The 19,501-nt window shown below is 32.7% G+C and overlaps 1 protein-coding gene across 3 annotated transcripts in view; it reads left to right on the forward strand.

Moving 5' to 3' along the window:
- Positions 1–19,501, forward strand: part of LOC143235287 (cadherin-23-like) — a 94,119-nt gene that overhangs the window by 13,422 nt on the left and 61,196 nt on the right. For all 3 annotated transcript variants that reach the window (XM_076473270.1, XM_076473271.1, XM_076473269.1), the window contains 4 exons: positions 3,913–3,999; positions 8,895–8,984; positions 10,786–10,914; positions 15,317–15,454. In XM_076473270.1, the coding sequence (XP_076329385.1) occupies positions 3,913–3,999; positions 8,895–8,984; positions 10,786–10,914; positions 15,317–15,454 (444 nt within the window). The remainder of the gene's footprint in view (positions 1–3,912; positions 4,000–8,894; positions 8,985–10,785; positions 10,915–15,316; positions 15,455–19,501) is intronic.

The raw sequence follows: 19,501 nt of genomic DNA on the forward strand, positions 1-19,501 counted from the left end.
GCTCCTCAACGACTATCCACACTAACCATCCTCATGATGTTAGGCAAACACGCGGAGTTAATGAATCAACTTAACTCTAAAAATACGATAGCCTGTAATTACATAAACCAGTGCTTTCGAAAGGTGACTTTTCTTCTTCAAAGGCAAACTAGGAATCACCATGTACACTATCCATCCCTAAGTTTTACATTATAAACAAGAGGGAAAGCAGACAGTCAAAAACACCTGCTTATAACTACTGGGCTTCTCTTCACAAATGAATAATAAACTGTCACATTATAATACTCCCACATATTTGGTAACAGGATTTGACTCTGCAGCCTCCAAACTGTGAGTCGACTGTCTTTACAAATTGGCCATGTGCTAACCCTGCACTTTTTGTTAATTCAAGGTAGGACCTATTTAAAGGTATCAATGCTGTATAATAAGGTTGAGGTAAAGTTATCAGTGACATGCCCTCTATTAAAGATTAGATATATTTAGATTTAATCAAACGTTGCCTATCAAACATGAAGTAGAACTTGTTCAGTAACGGTAATATAATATCTAATAAAACTGAAATGCTTTTGTTTTTAGTGATTTCGATAAATCATATGTTGAAAATTGTTGATTACCGTACGGTATCTGTTGATTAGAGTGAGGGCCTTTCTAAAATTTCGATATATCTTTTAATACAGATGAGGAAAACTGCATTCAAAAATATTGATACAATATATGCTTAATTTGTCATAGGGACCAATTCAACAACAGCTAACTACTATTTACTAAAGTTGAGGCTCAACCCATTAAGTTGAACTGATACAAGCCATATAAGTTTGAGGAATGAAAAATTTAATTAATTTGATAATGTTGAGTAGGACTCACTCAACAGTGATGATATATCTTCCACTGAGGTTCTTTCAGATTAATATGCAATAAATAAGTTTGTTCATTTCATTAATAAAAAAAAAAAAGAACATGAGTGAAAGGGTAATTTTATGTAGTATCCTGTGGTTCAAGAATGTACTCCAGAGCAGGTAGTTAGGCCCACCAACAGGAATTACTAAGATACCAAGTATTGAAGGCTGTTTTGTCCCATTCTTCAATCAGGTATATTACACAAAGAAAATATTAAAGTGTTTGTTTTAAATTTCGCGTCTGCTGTCCCTGGTTTAGCAGTGTAAAACTGGGCCAGAGTAAAAGTATAACAGCAGCTCAGGTCATCAGTGCCCACCGCAAAGTCTTAAGCTTTTATTTTCATATATAACAAACAGTGGGAATTCTCCTTTTCTCGATTGAGAGAAGTACATTATAACACAAACTTCACACAGTTGAAAGAGTGAATATGTTAGATGTGACGCAGATTCAAACCCGCAATCTTCAGATTACAAGACTAGCCCTAACCTGGCCTAGTAACAAACAGAGATACGATACACATCTCGGACCTTAAATAATAAACAGAGGTACAATACACATGCTGGGCTTAATAACTAACAGAGATACAATGCACATGCCAGACCAAATAACAAACGGAGATACAATGTACAGAATTTTGTATACATGCTGGGCCTAATAACAAACACTGATGCAACACACAAATGTCTAATTGACAAACAAAATACATTCAGTGCTGAAAGAATACAAATGTCAAACTGTCGTTTCTTTGAAAATCTAGATTGGTAGCTCTAATTCAACATAAGTAGTCCCACACTGGGACAGAAGTAGCAGTCTATGGATTGACAACATTAAAACCAGGAGTTTTGGTGGATCTTTTTCAGCTTATTCAGTCTGCTGAATACTATGACTTGGGTTTTGGAATATTAACTTTGATTCTGTATTTCTGGCAGTATTCTTCGATGTTATTTAGGACTGGTTGTAGGTTCGTTGCTGCTATTGACGGAGTGGGGCACTTTTCCAGACTGCTACATCGTCAGCGAACTGTGATGCATAACCTAAATTTAGGTCCGACAGAGGCATATTACTCACGTACATGATAAATAATATAGGGCTAACAACCCCTCCTGCGGGACTCCTGCTTCGGGTGAAAGGACCTGAGTGGGCCCCATTTACATTTACTTTACACATTCTGTTATCCAGGAAGTTGGACAGCCAGCGAATAATTTCCTGGGGTAATGCCATTTCAAGCAATCTATGTCTTAAGCCGTTATGCCACACTGTGTCAAATGCTTTCTCAATGTCGAGAAAGCAAGCTACAGTGCATTCTTTTTTGTTGAAGCTGTCGGTAATTGATTCTGTAAGTCGAATCAGGTGGTCTGTAGTTTGGCGGTTTTTTCGAAATCCGTTTTGAATTTCTGGTAATTTTGAATTTTCTTCTAAGTAAACTGACAGACGATTACTAATTATCCTCTCTAATACTTTGCCAATACAACTGGTTAAGCTAATCAAAGAAAATATTAAAGTGTTTGTTTTAAATTTCGCGCCAGCTGTCCCTGGTTTAGCAGTGTAAAACTCGAGAGAAAGCAGCTAGTCATCAGTGCCCACCGCAAAGTCTTGAGCTTCTCTTTTACTAACAAACAGTGGGAATTATCAGTACATTATAACGGCTTCACAGTTGAAAGAGTGAATATGTTAGATGTGACGCAGATTCAAACCCGCAATCTTCAGATTACAAGACTAGCCCTAACCTGGCCTAGTAACAAACAGAGATACGATACACATCTCGGACCTAATAAACAGAGGTACAATACACATGCTGGGCTTAATAACTAACAGAGATACAATGCACATGCCAGACCAAATAACAAACGGAGATACAATGCACATGCTGGGCCTAATAACAAACACTGATGCAACACACAAATGTCTAATTGACAAACAAAATACATTCAGTGCAAAAGAATACAAATGTCAAACTGTCGTTTCTTTGAAAATCCAGATTACTCTCTAATTCAACATAAAGTAGTCCCACACTGGGACAGCGGTAAGTCTATGGATTGACAACATTAAAACCAGGGGTTCGACTCCCATCGGTATATACAGCAGATAGGCCGACGTGGCGTTGCTATAAGTAAAACACACACACACAGAGGTCCAGCGTGGCCAGGTGTTTAAGGCACTCAACTCGTAATCTGAGGGTCGCGGATTTGAATCCCCGTCACACCAAACATACTCGCCCTGTAAGTCGTGGGAGCGTTATAATATGATGATCAATTCACTATTCGTTGGTAAAAGAGTAACCCTGAGTTATCGATGGGTGATGATGACTAGTTGTCTTCCTTCTAGTCTTATACTACTAAATTAGGGACGGCTAGCGTAGATAGCCCTCGTGTAGCTTTGGGCGAAATTCAAACCAAACCAAACCTTTACTTTCAACACGGAGTTGAAGGCCTTAAAGTTCTCATACCTACTATTTCTAGTCTGCTTATAACTCCATTGAAACAATACTTGTTTTACCTTTCTACTGAAATACAAAGTCTCATATAATAATTTGTACTAATTCTGCCAAAAAGAATTTTAATTTATGGATAGATTAATAGAGATCCTGATGAGTAATAAAATCGAATCTGGTATATTCGCTCTTCATGCTTGGTGTTGGTGGCGTATAGGTTTATATTTATAAAATAAAGAAATTGAAAAAAAATCTTAAGTGAACTAATTTGGCCTAAACTAAAAAAAAATTGTAATACATGAGCATAAGTTAAATGACTTAGGAAATAGTTTGAACTAATTCTTCAAAAATCCTGTGTAAACTGGTGCTTACAATTTAACCTTTATAAGCCACCTGAACAAGAGCATCGGGATGCTTAATATTCATTGTGGACTTCAGTGATTTAAAAATGACATATTATTATTTTATTGCATCTTGCATAAATATAATGTTTTCGCTTTGTTAGAGTTATAAGTGTTCTGAACAAAAATTATCAACTATAGAACTTCTAACACTGAACGAAAACACTTGTTTTAAATTTTCAGAGTTGCTATGTGACCGTTAAAGTCGATCCAGCCAATCATTATCCACCATACTTTGTTTTTCACAAAAATAAATTTCTCGTGCCTGAGGTATGTATGTACATTACCTTGTTATTGTTTATGTGTTGTGCGTGAAACGTTTTATTCAACATGTAGTCTTTTTTTTTTCTTTGTAAAAAGAATGCAAAATTAAGAACTTTTACTTCATTTAAAGTGAAAGAAAAGTTTAGTGTAACATTGTATTTCAAAGTTAAAGAATATATTTTAGTTCCATTTGTGAGTCAATTTTAAGTAACAACTGGATGAAAAATTTAAAATGCTTTATCAATCATAAAGATAAAATTATAATTTTTAATCTTTCATTTTTCCAATTTAGCTTTTGTCTGTTTAATATATACATACAATATGAAATCTCATAGATGACACATATACAGGAGTCATAAATAGTAATAAGTTGCAAATGGTGAATTTATTATTACATGTATTATAATACCCTAGTATTTTGTATTGACTTTAAATAAAACAGTGCACCTTATTTTTTGGCAGCCATAAGTTTATCAGTGTTGTATGATTGTGAATGTTGTTTCAAATGACTGATATTACTCCATGTTTTTCAGCCAAGTTGTTTGATAGACATTTGAGTGTCAGTTTCAATATAAGCCTATATAAATTTAACAGTGTTAATATTGACACTAAAGATGTCTTGTTTTTGAGTGGATGACATGATACATTGTTTTGCAAACACTTTCCAGTGATGTTAAGGGCCTATCTCAACTTTTATGTCTTTTCTTGACATGGTTCCTCAAGTATCTTATGTTCTCTCACTGTCTCCTATTTCTTATGATTCTTCACTTTCTCTCCTCCCTCATTTGGTCTCTTCTTCAGGACATTGTTCTTCCTCCTTCTTCTGATATCCAGAGTCTATTCTGAAAATTTTTTGTCTGAATTCGCTCTGGTATCAGAATTCATCTTTGACTGATTGACACTTATCTTGACATATAATTGGATTGAAGTCTCTTTTTTTTTTGGACTACAAAACTTCTTTTGGAAGTAATCCATTGTTCTGCTGGGAGGTTTTTCAAAATATGCTCATTCCTGGAAGTGGGATTCCCTAATTGTCTGGTATCTTATTGGTGTAGGACCAGCCAGTGTAAATTCTCCCTCATTTGCAAGACAAATGTTACTTTCCTGTTCTGACTTACTGGGCTTGAATTGAAGATGATTGGGAACCTTCTTGTATCACAGTCTGGTAGTCATATTTCACTGTGTATGAGCTAACAAACTCTAGCCATAGTCAGCATATAAAGTTTCTGAACATGTATTATTGGTGCCAACAGTGCTTGTATCTTCTTTATGTTCTTGCAACAGTTCCCTTTCTTGCAAGTGAAGAGTGTAGCCTGGTGCAGATAAAGTGTCATTTCTCACAACCTTCTGTAGTGTTACAGTCCAGGAGTTTGTTTCAGGTGCTTCATGAAGGGGGATCATGTGGGTAAAGTTTTGCACCTATCTCTTCATGACTTCAGTGTGGGATAATAGCTAGATGCTAGAAGAGGTGATGCACCATATTGGAAGTTAACATTTTTCTGCCCTGAGACTTCCCATTCTTCCTTTTCACTTCTGTTGCATCTTACTAATCTCAAAGTGATGACTGAACAATCATTACAGAGGGAGTCAGCTGGATTGTTAATTGTAGATGATGGGCACATGCTCATTTGCATGTAACAATGCAGCATTATCAAATGAAAACATGTGAGACTAGGTGGAACCTCAAGACTAGTGGAGAGCAAAAACATTTACATATAGGGGGCAGAACTGATTCGGGAAAGCTTCATATAAGAAGAGGTGAGTGTCACAAGTACCTTTTCAGTGCAGAAAAATATTAACTTAAATATATTTTGAAGAGCTTTTATAAGTACTACATTTTACAGTTCTTAACAAGTCCAGGGAACATGCCTACTTACAGGTTATATTTTTGTTGTCTGTGACTTTCAAGTGTAGTAGTTTTCATTCTGGATTATCACTAACTATACAGAAACTCTGTATTTAATATCAAAATCTATGAACATTTCTAGTGTACTTTGACATTGGCATATTCATATTTTTCTTCTAGATGGGATCTTTATTGAACTTTCCTCTTGTTTAAAACTCCAAAATTCTGATTTATTTAATTTGTTGATTTATTCTACATTAGCACTGTAAGTTCTTAAGACTGAAGGTGCTTGAATGTAACTATATGTGTATTATCATACATTTACATTTTGGCTTGTTTAATACAGTGTTATAATGTTAGCACATTATTATAATAGCACATCTTATTTAGAAGCACGAAGATCTGTTCCAAAGTTTATACATTTCAGTGTCTAAATATTTTTCTCTTAATCAGAGTTCTGTGTGACCTGCTTTTTTCAAAAGCTTTTGTGGACCAGTTTCTGTGTCAGTATTTGTTCTTACTGTAATATAAGCCTGACCATTTTACAAAACAACCTATCAATATTATTGTATTGGGTTGAGGAATAATTCTTGAGTGTTTTTTCAAGTTAAAAAAATATATTCATAAATGAAACGCTTTCGCAAAATATTTCATGTCATTTGGTAGATAATTTTTTGCTCTAATAGATGGTGTGTTTGATTTTTATATGTCTTTAATTTTTGCTTTCATTTTCAGCTAATTAAATGGAATGTCAAGTGGACAAAATCGAGCATTTTCGACACCATCTGCTTTTCACATTTAATTTCTTGCAATTTCGTTTAAAACAATGCATACTATATACCTAGGTATTACATGAAATAAAGTATCATAATAAATGTTTTGGGTGTAATGTGTTCATGCATTGAAGTATTGTATCGTCTTGCATGTAATGCTTGAATAAAATTATTTAAAAACACTCACGAATTATTCCTCAACCTAATACATGTTTCTTTCAATTTATCCTATCAATTAATAAAAATATTAAAGAGTTTCTTGCAGAAATGCTGCTGTAACACTGTATTATATTTGATTGAAAGAATATTTTTTTCAAAATACAAAATTTAAACCAATTGCCATATTTTCGATCAGTGATGTTTTTATCAGGTCATTCCTCAAGTAATGTCTGATTTTAGGTTCAGAAAAAGAGAAAGGATTTCAAATGCTCTTAATGCTATTTAACCAATAATGTATGTTCCATTATTATCAATTGCTTCCTGTTGACAAATCACAAGCTTTGAGTGCCAGTTCTATAAAATTCTTGAGGTTTGAAGAAAAAGAATGTAGAGAAGGTAGTTTTGACATCTTCATGTGTTCTAAGCTCTTTTCCATCAAGATGCTTTTGCAAATTTCAGAATAGATGATAATCAGATGGGGCAAGGTCTGGAGAATAAGGAGGATGTGGAAGTTTTTCTTAGTCTAGCTCTTCAATCTTTGCAGATGTGATTTTTGCTGTATGGGGCTGTGCATTATCCTGATGTAACACAACACCTTGCTGTATGGGGCTGTGCATTATCCTGATGTAACACAACACCTTTATGATTGATCAAAGCAAGCCTATTTTCTTTCAGTGCAACAATCAAGTGTTCTAACTGTTGACAATAAAACTCTGATGTAATCATTACATTGAGTGGCAACAACTCAAAGTGGATCACATCAACAATATCCTACCAAACACTTAAGACTTTCCTAGGGTGGAGATTCATTTTGGGCTGTGCTTTAGCCTTTTTAACCTGCACTAAGCCATTGCCTGCAGCACTTAACATTTTTATAAAATATCCATTTTTCATCTCCAATCATTAACCTGTCCGAAAAAGGTGAGCTACATTCACGAGAATGCAGAGAAGTACAAAGGTCCCCTGTTGTTCTGAGGTTGGCTTCTGTTAAATCGTGGGGTCCCATTTTCCAAGTTTTGACACCTTTCCAAACTGTTGCAGGTGACAGTGAACTATTGAATGGATTAAATTAAGCTTCTGTGCTAGTTCTTCAACTCTTATGGCACAATCTTCATCAAGTGCAGCCAGCAACAAGTCATCATTAAACTCAGCAGGACAACCTGAACTTGGCACATTACTTAAGCTGTAGTCACCTGATCTGAACGTTTGAAACCACCTTCGACATTTTCTTTCATTGAATGTTTCATGTAGTTTCTGCTGCACTATTGTCTCTTTTTTAAACTCATAAAGCATTATATGCCTAATTTGCTCTTCAGACACATCCATCTTCATAAGGGTTTATTTGGTTGATGATCTGGAAAAGAAGAGTTGTGTTACTTTCTTTTATAAATACATAAAATCTGCTAGAAACTTGTGGAAATAATATGTTTCTGGTTAGAATTCTTTGTGAACACCTGTTCCTAATCATATTTACTTTGTAGGATTTTCTTCTGCAGTTAACATAAATCCTACCAAGATAAATTATCTTAAGGTTGTGAAGTTTTAATTTATTCAACAATACTTCAAATGCCAGAGTATTTAGCTGAAGCATTTGGAAATGTACTTTAGATCATTATCATTTATTATCTTTGCCACCAAAGTGAACAGAGGCTATATTTCAACAGTTTGTCAGCTAGAAATTGTTATACATTTGGAATATGACACAAGTAAATTTAAGGTTATGTGAAAATAATCTGTTTATGAGTATTGCATGTTTTTGCTCCAGTTTTGATTTTAATTTTTCTAATTTTTAAAATAACACTTTTAAAACATTAATTTAGAAATAAGATATAAAATGTATGCTGAGAGAACATATCAATTTATAAACCTGAGTGTGGCAGTTACGTTTTATGAAATAATTTTATTCATATTTTATTACAATAATAGTGGAATACATATATGTTACTTTCATTAACAATAACCCTAATCATTCACTAAAATGAAAAGTTGTTGAGAACTATAGTTTAAAAGTAGAATGCAATACTAAAATACAGAATTAAAAATACAGATATAAAACCAAATACTCTTTAACCATACATAAATGTTTTTATTTAAAAGTCATTATTCATACTATTTTATTGCAGAATGAAAACAATTTTGGTGAAATTGTGAAGTTAGAAGCAAAAGATGATGATAAAGAACCAATCAACAAGATTACAAATATCTATATAAAAGTAAGTAATTGTTGAAGAAAAAGGATGTTTAAAATTTACTTTAATTTCTTAGTGAGTCACTTCCCTTGGAGCTCCAGTCAGTAATATTTAGAATGCTAACTTCCCATTCACAATTACTTTATGAAAAGGATATTGGACACTCATTGTTTGGTTTAGGATTTGTCCAAAAGTTGGTGAGATTATGAAGAACCAGTAAGGGTTGAAAAATGGTGGAGGTTATGATTATTTATATTTCTTAGATTATAAACATAACAGTAATTGATTCATGACAGTAATATTATCCTCAGATAAACCTATTCTTATGTATTTACCCATTTTTCATGAAAGTTATCAAATTTATTTAAATATTCATACAAAATCTGTACATTATTTGTCAGAAAATTTTGAAATTACTTTTAAATTACATTTACTCTGCTATAACATTCACATGTAATTCCAAATAACAATATGAATATATTTTATTCAGATGTTTTTTTTTGGGAAATGTACATGTAGTAAAATTATAAAATCAATTAGGAATATTTTGCTAGACTTCCTTTGCTAAAAGTTGTCTCTGTTATGGATTTAGATCTGCAGCTTAAACTGACAAACAAGCAGATATGATAGCTAGTGATTAAATTATCCATTTATAGGAACCCAAAAGTATTTAGCATACATATATTATCATAAAATATTTTGTGCAACGTAAATGATAGACAAAGTTTTTCATACACTTTAATGTTATTATGTGGTATTTTGAATGTTATCTAAAAATCATTAGTGGTGATATTTATTTGCATTAACGTTTTTTATGATAGTTGGTTATTTTAAGTAATATATTACTTATATGGCAAAAGCAGACTACATTAATTGCTTTTTGATAATATTTTTTCTAGTAGTGAATTAAAATAGATGTGAAACTTGATATTAGATTATTATAACAAATTAGAATATTAAGAAATTTTATAATGGTCAGTTCTTTACACATTTTCTTCACCAGTTTCAAAGAAAACACTTGTCCTGACTAGCCCTTTCTATCTGAATTGGATCTTGCAGAAAGTTTTAGTTTGGATTTATGTTCCAAAATGACCAATCACAGTAATCAGAAAAAAAAAAAAAAGCATTTTTTTTTTTTTACCAAGACCTTTTCACAAATTTGTACTTTTCTTTGTTATACTACTTCATAAAACAGAGTTGATATTCCAAATAAACAACTGCTTACCTAATTCTTTGTAATGTAATACATTTTAAAGGAAACAGTTGCAAATGGAAAAAGCCATTATGGGGCAGAGGTGCAAAAATGGAATTTAAGAGTGCTGAAACACACAACAGAATTATGACTTACTAAGCACAGTAATGAATGCAACTTCTTCTGTAGGATTGAAAGGGGTAGTTCTGGTCCACTTCCAAATATAGAAACAATTGGGCCCAGCATATACTTATGTTACATGTGAATAAATAGTTTGCCTTTGAACAGCAATAAAAGAAATATACTTTTATCACCATTATTGCTAACTCAGAATAATATAAAACCGTTATCTGAAATGTCTTTCAATATAGAATTTTTATCAAGTTCAAAATCATCAATTTCAATTTACCATTGTTTGATATGCAAAATCTTTTAAGAATATATTCAAAATCATGTTGTGCTTTTATAATAAATAAATGTCTCAAGTAATAATGAGTGGGATAATTTTCACATAGTTCATAAAAAAATGTTGTCCATCATTGTTTGCTTTTTTTCTTTTTCGAATAAAGACTTCTTTGCCCATTTTTCCTTTCATTTTCAAAAAGTACTTATCAGAATCCCTATTATTTCCAGGATGATAATTCACTGGATGACAAGTTTAAACTTCAATGGGAAAAAGGCTCCAGTGTTGCATCATTGGTTCTTAATAATCCTCTGGATTATGAGACAAAACAGTTCTACCGAATTGAAGTTGTTGCAGAGGTGATGATATTTTGTGTTCAATTTTTTTCTTTTCTTTTGTATATTGTAGGTTTTAAATTAAATGTAATTTCTGTTTGTTACTTATAACATTTTTAATGTAAAATAGCTGAGTGATAAAATTATCAATGTTTAAAATCAAATCCCTCCTTTCTAATGATGTTAAAAGACAATTCTGATCATGCACTTACTTTTAGACTTTACTTAAAATATATTGAGTTTAAAAACTTTATTAGATTTTTCTAGGCATGGGTGTATCACACATTAACTTGCAATGTATTATTTGTGTGGATCAGGGTTGACTCTAGGCACACACCAGGATGGACATAGTAGTTTATTATCAGTTTTAAAAAGCGTATAATTTTACATCTTGTTAAGATAAGTCCAGAAAAGCTCCACAGCCCCTCCCTTCTCCAAGGAGAGGGTCTGGAGTTGAGCTTGGGGATGATTATGGTTAATTTATGCTACATATATTGAAAAGATGCTTTATTATAGATGTATGATCATCTAGAGCACAGTATACTTTGTTGTGTAATAACTAACAAAACTGTGATACCATTCAGAACATCACAGTACTGAAGCTATCTAGTAGTCTGTGAAAGTGTGATGTCTCAAGTATAACTGTACAGGAATCATGTGGTAGTACGTGGAAGTGTGCTACTATCTAAAGGGTTACCATACCTCACTTATATTGCAAGTCTGTAAAAGTATAGTATTATTTGAGGATTTATCATGCTTTAGTTATGTAGCAGTCTATAAATGTGTGGTATTATCTCAAATATGACCATACATGTAATAGTCTGTGGAAATGTGATATTATCTAGAGTTGCCATGTTTTAGTAATGTTGCAGTTCTGTGGAAGAATTTTCCTACTTTAGCAATGTGTGGTATTATTTAGAGTATTTCCATTCTGTGGAAGAGTGATACTGTATAGGGTATTATTAAAATGAAACAATGTAACAGTCTGTGGAATTATTTCCATACTGTTGTTCACAAACTTCCTCCAGTAGTCCAGTGAGAGGTTACTTAATTGTGGAAAGGAAGTGTTTATGTGTGCCATAGTAACTCTAATACTTGAAACCTTAAAACATTATGTGTTAAAGTATAAATTAAGATAAAATGTCTAAAAAACAACAATATAAAATTGTTAAAAATTGTTAATTTAAAAAGGGGGAATGGGGGTTTAAAAAACAACAACACAGAAACAAGATAGGTAGTTTAAAGCAAAAATGCTATCACCAAAATAGTAAACAAAAGCTTAAGGTTTCAGGCATAGTGCTAACATTATTTTCTAAAAATAACAAGTCCCTATTTTGACTCTGTCTGAAAGCTGTAATATTTAGGAGGGTCAAAACAAGGATCTGTAGCTTGAGGAAATAATGGCAACACTATGCCTCAAACTTTAAGCATGTCTGCTTACTATCTTAACAGTAGCATTTTTGCTTTAAGCTGCCTGTCCTGTTTCTATGTTGTTGTTGTTTTTAAATATCCTTATTTTGCTTTTCTAAGTTAGCAGTTTTTATTAATGTTTCTTTAGGTTTTTTATCTCCATTATGGGAATAAGTCTGTATAAAAGTAATACTGACCTGTTTGAAACAGTTTAGCTTAATGAAATACATAGTTGGCATACAATGCTTTCTTGGAAAACAGTGACAACCTTTGGATTGGTTTTATGAAGCCTGGATGGCTGTTGTTCCTGTTATCATTGTTATTATAACATTATGATCATTGTGATTATGCATGCATGGGGAATCAACATATGTTATTTATTTGGTTCTAAAATGTATATAGCCACTATATTTAAACTCTGTAGATATATAGGGAGTTTGTATATACTGGATTGAAGGAACTGCTGAGCTATACTGGAGTGGTCCACAGAATGGATTTTGTAATCATGCAAGTTTTATTTATACCTGCAATACATTTTGGTTAGTATTTATATCTATCTGTAGATATACATGTGCAAGCTTTATAGTTGTTTTTAAGTTGTAATGCTGCACTGATAGATAGACATGTAAATTTTTCAAGGTGTGTAGATGCATGCATGTATATTCAATGCACATATAAGACAATGTGCCACAATATAATACCATATGTATACAAAAAAACATGTTTAATATTTCTTATCTTTGTTACATTTCTCTCTTCTTCTTCTTCTCTGCTGGCCAAAGTAAAGTTGGTTAGAATTTTGTTGCATATAACAAAACTTCCTCTTTAACTGACACAGTAGACCCAACAATGCCAAACATGTTAATTAACAGTTATGAATTCATTATAGTAATATACCTCCCCCCATCCATTTATGATGGAGTTTGGGTTGTGTCACTTCTTTAACTATCTTCCACTGTGTTGGGTCATCACTGTTGCACACTTTATATGAAACTAAATAATTTATCATTAAAATATGCAACCACAAAATGTTTGCCTCATTTTTGTCTAGAATTTGCCAATAATTTTCACCATTTCCTGCTTTTGTGATTCTTGTCACACCTTATAAGCAGCCTCAATGATGGCTGCTAAACTGTAGTTTCTATAAAATCCTCAATCACAGTGTTGGTTCATAATAAATGCTGATCCAATGCTTGAAACTTAACTTGGAGATTTTTTTTAAACTACAGCATAAGGATTTTTCTTGTGAGAGACAGTATAGTATTTGGTGTAACATTTAAGATGTTTGTGTAAAATGGCTAAAATTGGTTATGCAGTGGTAAAACAACTGTTATCCTGTCTGCAGTGTCATATTCTAAAGGGTAGGAACCCAGTACATACACAAGTGATGTGCACCATTTAAATAGTTGTAACACTAAGGTAATAATCACTATGATACGTGGATCATGCTTGCCACTTAAACATTAAATTGAATCCATGGCCTATGGTGGCTGTATACGCATGCAACTCTGTATAAATTACAGACTAAATTAAAATGATTGGGTGTCAACACTTATAAAGATGTTATTTTCCAGATGGCCAAATAAACTTTAGAAAACTGTACTACACAATGTCCTATGATAGATTTTTTAATATTACCCAGGTTTTATTACAATCCTCAATATATTTTGTTATGAAGATTTGAGTATCAAAAAAATAATGACTTGTCTGCTGATTTCTCTATGAAAGAAGCATGCTTGTTGGAGCTATTTTGTATTCAATATTAAGAGCAGAGTTTAAAAATAATCCACTCCCAGACTTTTGCATTCAGTAGACTGGAAAATAACCAGAACTTGAGAGACAATGCAGTTAATTTTTGTGATACAATTTTGTTATTCATGTTTGTAGTAGAATTGATTCATATTAATATTATAGCAGGCTTTATGCATTTATTTTGAGGTGTTCAAGATTGTAAAGAGAGTTAATAGTGCCAAGGTATCATCTTTCATACTTAATGGTGAGAATGGTAGGTCTATAGGGCACCAGTATAAAGTTTACCAGAATAGAAGTGATCTTAAGCTAAGACAGTTTTATTTTTCTAACAAAATAGGTGGCCTTTGGAATAGGTTGCTTTTGGATGTCGTACAGGCAGTAAATTTAAGTGTGTTCAAGAAAAGGCTTGTTAAATATATAAATTATAAGGGCTGAGTTTGAGAGTTTTGTTTTCATGTAATTTTAGTTTGGTTTAATGGATGGGAAAGCCTAAATTGACTAGTAGGTTCCCTAAATGACACATTACCATAATGAAACCTGTATGGTATTGCCTACAGTACTACAATAATGGAGTCATATTGTAGTCAGTGCAAATCTTGTACTGTCTGTAAAGGAGTAGTAGTCTGAAGATGTAAAGCTTTGTCTGTAGTATTACAATACTACTGGAACATTGAAATTGTCTAAACCGTGATGAAACTGATGCCCTTTATGTCTCTAAGATATGAAACTTCTGGTTTCCAAACTTCTCATGTCTAAACTGTAATGAAACTGATGTCCACATACAACTTAAGGAAATGTGACATTTTATAAAGCATTGTGTATGTTCTAAAGGTATATTTAGGAATTTTTGATTTGCTGGTCATTGTACTAATTCTCTAAAAGTACTTACAAATGATTAAATATCCATGAAAGCATATGTATCAAGAACCATGTTTTTGCTTTGAAATCAAGATAATCCAAACTAATGTTCAAATATTGGTACTATGAGAGAGAGTACAAGTGTGAATAGGTTAATGGTAGGATATAGCTTTGTAAGCTAATATTGTATATTTCAAAGTACTGTTTATCCTATAGGTTATTACAGTATTACTTGACTGTAGTAAAAAAAGAAAGACTAAAATTGAATTGCAGTAATATATTTTTTACGTTTAAATGGATAATTATAATTGTATGAATAGTATTTTACTGGTATTAACCATGTTGCTTTATAATACTGAAAGTGACATTATTTGGGAAGTAATTTTAATTCTTTCAAATTCAATAGGATACTGGTAGAAATAGCAGTGAACCACCTAAAACTGGATCAACAATCATCTTCATAGATGTAGAGGACAAAGATGACAATGGTCCCATTTTTACCAAAGTTTGTTCTGTCACAAGTATCCCTGAAATGGAAGACATTGTGCGTAAATTTTAATTTTTAACTTCCTGTTGTAAACAGAATGTATCTTTTAATTGAGATTACATTTCTCACCTTTCCACAGAAGAAATAGGTAGCACCATGTTGCTGAAGTGAAACATTTTGCTTGTGCTTCAATATACTAAATAAAGTTTCACCCTGGACAAAACAACATGCATTGTGGTACTCTATGATGTCACCAGTATTAGACTGTACTCCACCACCAATAAGAAAGTAATGTGACCTACTTGAACAGTACTTCCCTTGAGCACTGTGTACATGTGTTGTTTTCTTAAGCCTTTAATTTCATTTAAATGTTCAGAAAATAATTATCTTTTTTACATTAATTTTATTTCTTTACATAACTAAATCATAAGGGCTAAATCAAGTGCTGGCAATCAATCTTAGTTCCCTAAAGAGCAAAAATATATACAAATAGATTATTTTCAATAATGTCGTTTCATGGCTCTTATTGAGCAAGAATTCTTGTATCCAAGTTTCTGAAGCCTCTCGAAGTCCAGACATTTCTCAACAGGAGGTGTATTATTCTGTTTTATTGGTAGTTGGAGGTATTTTGATGATAAGTGATGTAATTACCATTGCATAGAAATTGGTCAGCTCTAGCTAACACTCTTTGTTTTGGACCCATAAATTGTAGCTTCCTGCTTTTAGAGTTTAATTCTGTTGATTGTGTACTGTATTTTGATTATTTTGATCAGCTCGTCTTTTAGCCTTTGTTTTTGGTTCTTCTATTCCTGATGAAAATTAAGTAACTTCTATCACTTTTTTAACTCAGGCATGTGAAGTGTTTTTTTTTTTAATCCATTTATTTCTGATGGTTCACAAGAGAGCTTATTGTATATGCTTTACCACTGGAATATTTTTTTCTTATTTTTTCTTTCTCATTTCTAACTCAACTGATGTCAAAGATGGATTAAGACCTTTGTAGACATTAAGCACTGAAAATATTATGGTGCCCCATATATATGTAATTTGAAATAAAAAATACCTAACTGTGAAATAAATGATTATATTTCAAAATAAAACAAAAGTTAGATGTATGCTGAAATTAAAATAACTTCTTTCTGGATTTTCTGATTGCAATGATGACTACTTACATGCTTTCTTTGAAATATCAAATTTCAAATTCTTTCCAAAACATTTTTTTCTTCTTTTTTTTGTGCCCCAAACACATGTTTAGTCTGCCTATTGGGTAATCCAGGACTGTGTGAACTTAAGATTTCTCTGTGGCTTTTTGGCAGACTCTTGCCTGTTTCTTAGAGCTCCAGTCATTTCAAGCTCTTCTTGGTGGGACCTTCTCCTCTTGCCTTCACTCTGCCTGTCTTCATGTTTTGTTTGCTCAACTTCATAGCTATTTTGCATCATAATTACAATAACTTTACTGGAGAAGGTCACACTTTCCTTTTTCCAAACTCTTTCCTCCTCATCAATTTCCAACTTAAATTGGATTCTTTGTTTCTGGAATTTTCTGAATTGAGGTAATTTTTTTGTTGAACTTGTGATTTTTATCATTTATAACACTATTTATGCCTTTCCTTAAAGAAGTTGTTTCTTTATGGAGTTCTTTTCCTGCTCTTCATCCTGTCATCTCTTTTTGGAGGCCTCTACCTCTTTAGGATCCCTCATTTTTATGGATGTGGCAACTTGCATTCCTTTTAATAGACTGTAGCACATTGATGGAACATGTACAATGATCTACTGTTATCTTCAGTTACTTTCCTTGAGTATCTTTACTTCTTGTGGTCATGATTGGTTCAATTGATCCCACATTACTTACCTTGGGCAATCTTTTTTTTTCTGACACCATGCAAACTTAAATTTGTAAAATAATGTTTGTTTCCTTGGTTGTAGGTATGTGTTTGATCTCCAGAGGAGATTTCTTGTCATATCAACGTCCCACATGTTTTGGCAGTTCTATGTACCTCTCACCATCTTCTGTAATATGTCTGGATATTGTACCATAATGTTTTTTGATAACATTACTGTAATTTCTGTTATTACTTGATAAGGTGGTACTTGTACTTAGTTTTATATTTCCTCTTTTGTCATGCAAAATATGGTTATGTATTTACTTAGTTTCTGAGCTTTGAATTAATGACTGATCAGTTGTATTATCCAAGCCAGGTCCTACCAACAAAATAGTTCATTTATATTCTGGTATTTCAGTTAGCTTGTTCCAATTGTGAGAGTTTTCTTCTCAGTGCCTTTGAAACTCTCCTTCAGCCAAGTTTCTCACACTTTTGCTTGTGAATTCCAGACTACAACTCTAACAGTGGACTCTCATGAATCAGAACTGGTTGTCTCTTTCTGTATGCCTGCTTTTCTCTTCATGTTCTTCCTAAGGTGCTTCATAACTTGCAAAGCACCTTGTCAGGTTTTTCTCACTTTTGTAGTATTAGCCAGCTCAGTTGTAGTTTCTGTTTATACCTCATATAATTTTCTTTTGTGGTTTTTGCCTGGTTTCTCACATCACAAGCAGGTTTCTCATTCAGAGCTGCCTGCTTTCTTATCCTCACTCTTTTGTCATACATCTTTATAGTTTTTGAACAAAAATAATTTTTTTGACACTTGTTTACTTGTTACTTCCTTCTTTCAGGTCGTCTGACTTTTTCTCTTCTTATTTCTTTTTCATATCTTATTTTCAAGATCAAGCTATCAGTTTATATGGCTTTTATCAATGAACTTCCATGTTTTACCTCACCATTTTCCATACCTGCAGTTCTTACAAGGTTATTTGCAGCCTTTCTCATCTGTTGTTTTTCTCATCCAGTTAATCTTTCAGATTGTAATCTATGTTTCATTTTCAGGGGTTTCACAAATTCTATGTTCAAACTTTTGGTCATTTTTTTCCCTGTACCATTTTTTTTATCAAGATGTATTTTTTCTTCTGTCTTATAGGTGCTGCTCTGATATTTTTGCCATAGACTCCCTTTTACACATATTTTCACAGGCATGAAAACCATTTTATCTTACATTTTATTCTCACATCTCAAAATTTGAGCTGACCAATTGAAAGAATGTTTCATTCAATAGTCTTTCCTTTACTTTCTTCACTATATGATTGTTGAGAGTCTGATCATTTTTGTTCTGTGCAGGTTGCAAAGTGTTACCTTACTTACACAATTTCTTTTAGAGGCAGTCTAAGCTGTCTTTTCCTGCCTTGAGTTTACTATACTATACCTCTTGGGAGTTATCAACTACTTTTGACTTTGACTAATTGGATCAACCAACTCACTTGTCGTCTACTTTTGCATTAGAGAGGACAATTCATCTTTTCACTTTCCATTTAGCTCATCATCACATCTTTTTTCTTGAATCTTACTATCAGTGTTCCATGAAAGAAATTCTGCAGGTGGAGATTATATCAGACACATTTGTTTTGCACTAATTACATAACATTACAATCTCATTAGCCTTTAGATTTTATCTTTCTCTGGTTGTCATTTTCCAACCATCACAGAGGATCTAAGGTGGAGTAATACTTCTCTATCCAAGCTTGTATCATATAAATAATAACACACAATATTTTCTTATACTACGTTCCCACTGTAGAGATAGGATTTTCTGCAAAACTGCTTCAGTATTGTATACACAATTATCTTCAAAGCCAAAATTGATATAAAAAAAAAAAAGTGGCTGAACAGTCACTGAGTAAGAAAGTTTCTGCAAGCATATTTCACAGTAGCCTATTGCACAGTCTCTCAGTGATAAACATTGTGTGGATGAAATGATTTTTATTTAGTCCATTTTTCTCTCTGGTTTTCTACTGTATGTGAACTTCTCTCTGTTCTAGTAACTACTATCTGTCTTCCACTCTACTTCTCCTTGGTTAAGAATGGGCTTTTGGTTTACAAAACGTGCTTAAGGAGAGTACTGTATAAGGAAGTTGTGTGTTAATCTCCTATGTGCAGGAGAAAGGTCTTGTTCAACAACATGCAAAAACTATTTAGTTTTTATTTGGTAGAAGGTTAAATGTTTACCTAAAATATACTTCCAGGTAAGAAATATATTAATTTAAAAAAACAACAA

The sequence above is a fragment of the Tachypleus tridentatus genome, chromosome 12 (assembly GCF_004210375.1).
Source record: "Tachypleus tridentatus isolate NWPU-2018 chromosome 12, ASM421037v1, whole genome shotgun sequence".
NCBI lineage: Eukaryota > Metazoa > Arthropoda > Merostomata > Xiphosura > Limulidae > Tachypleus > Tachypleus tridentatus.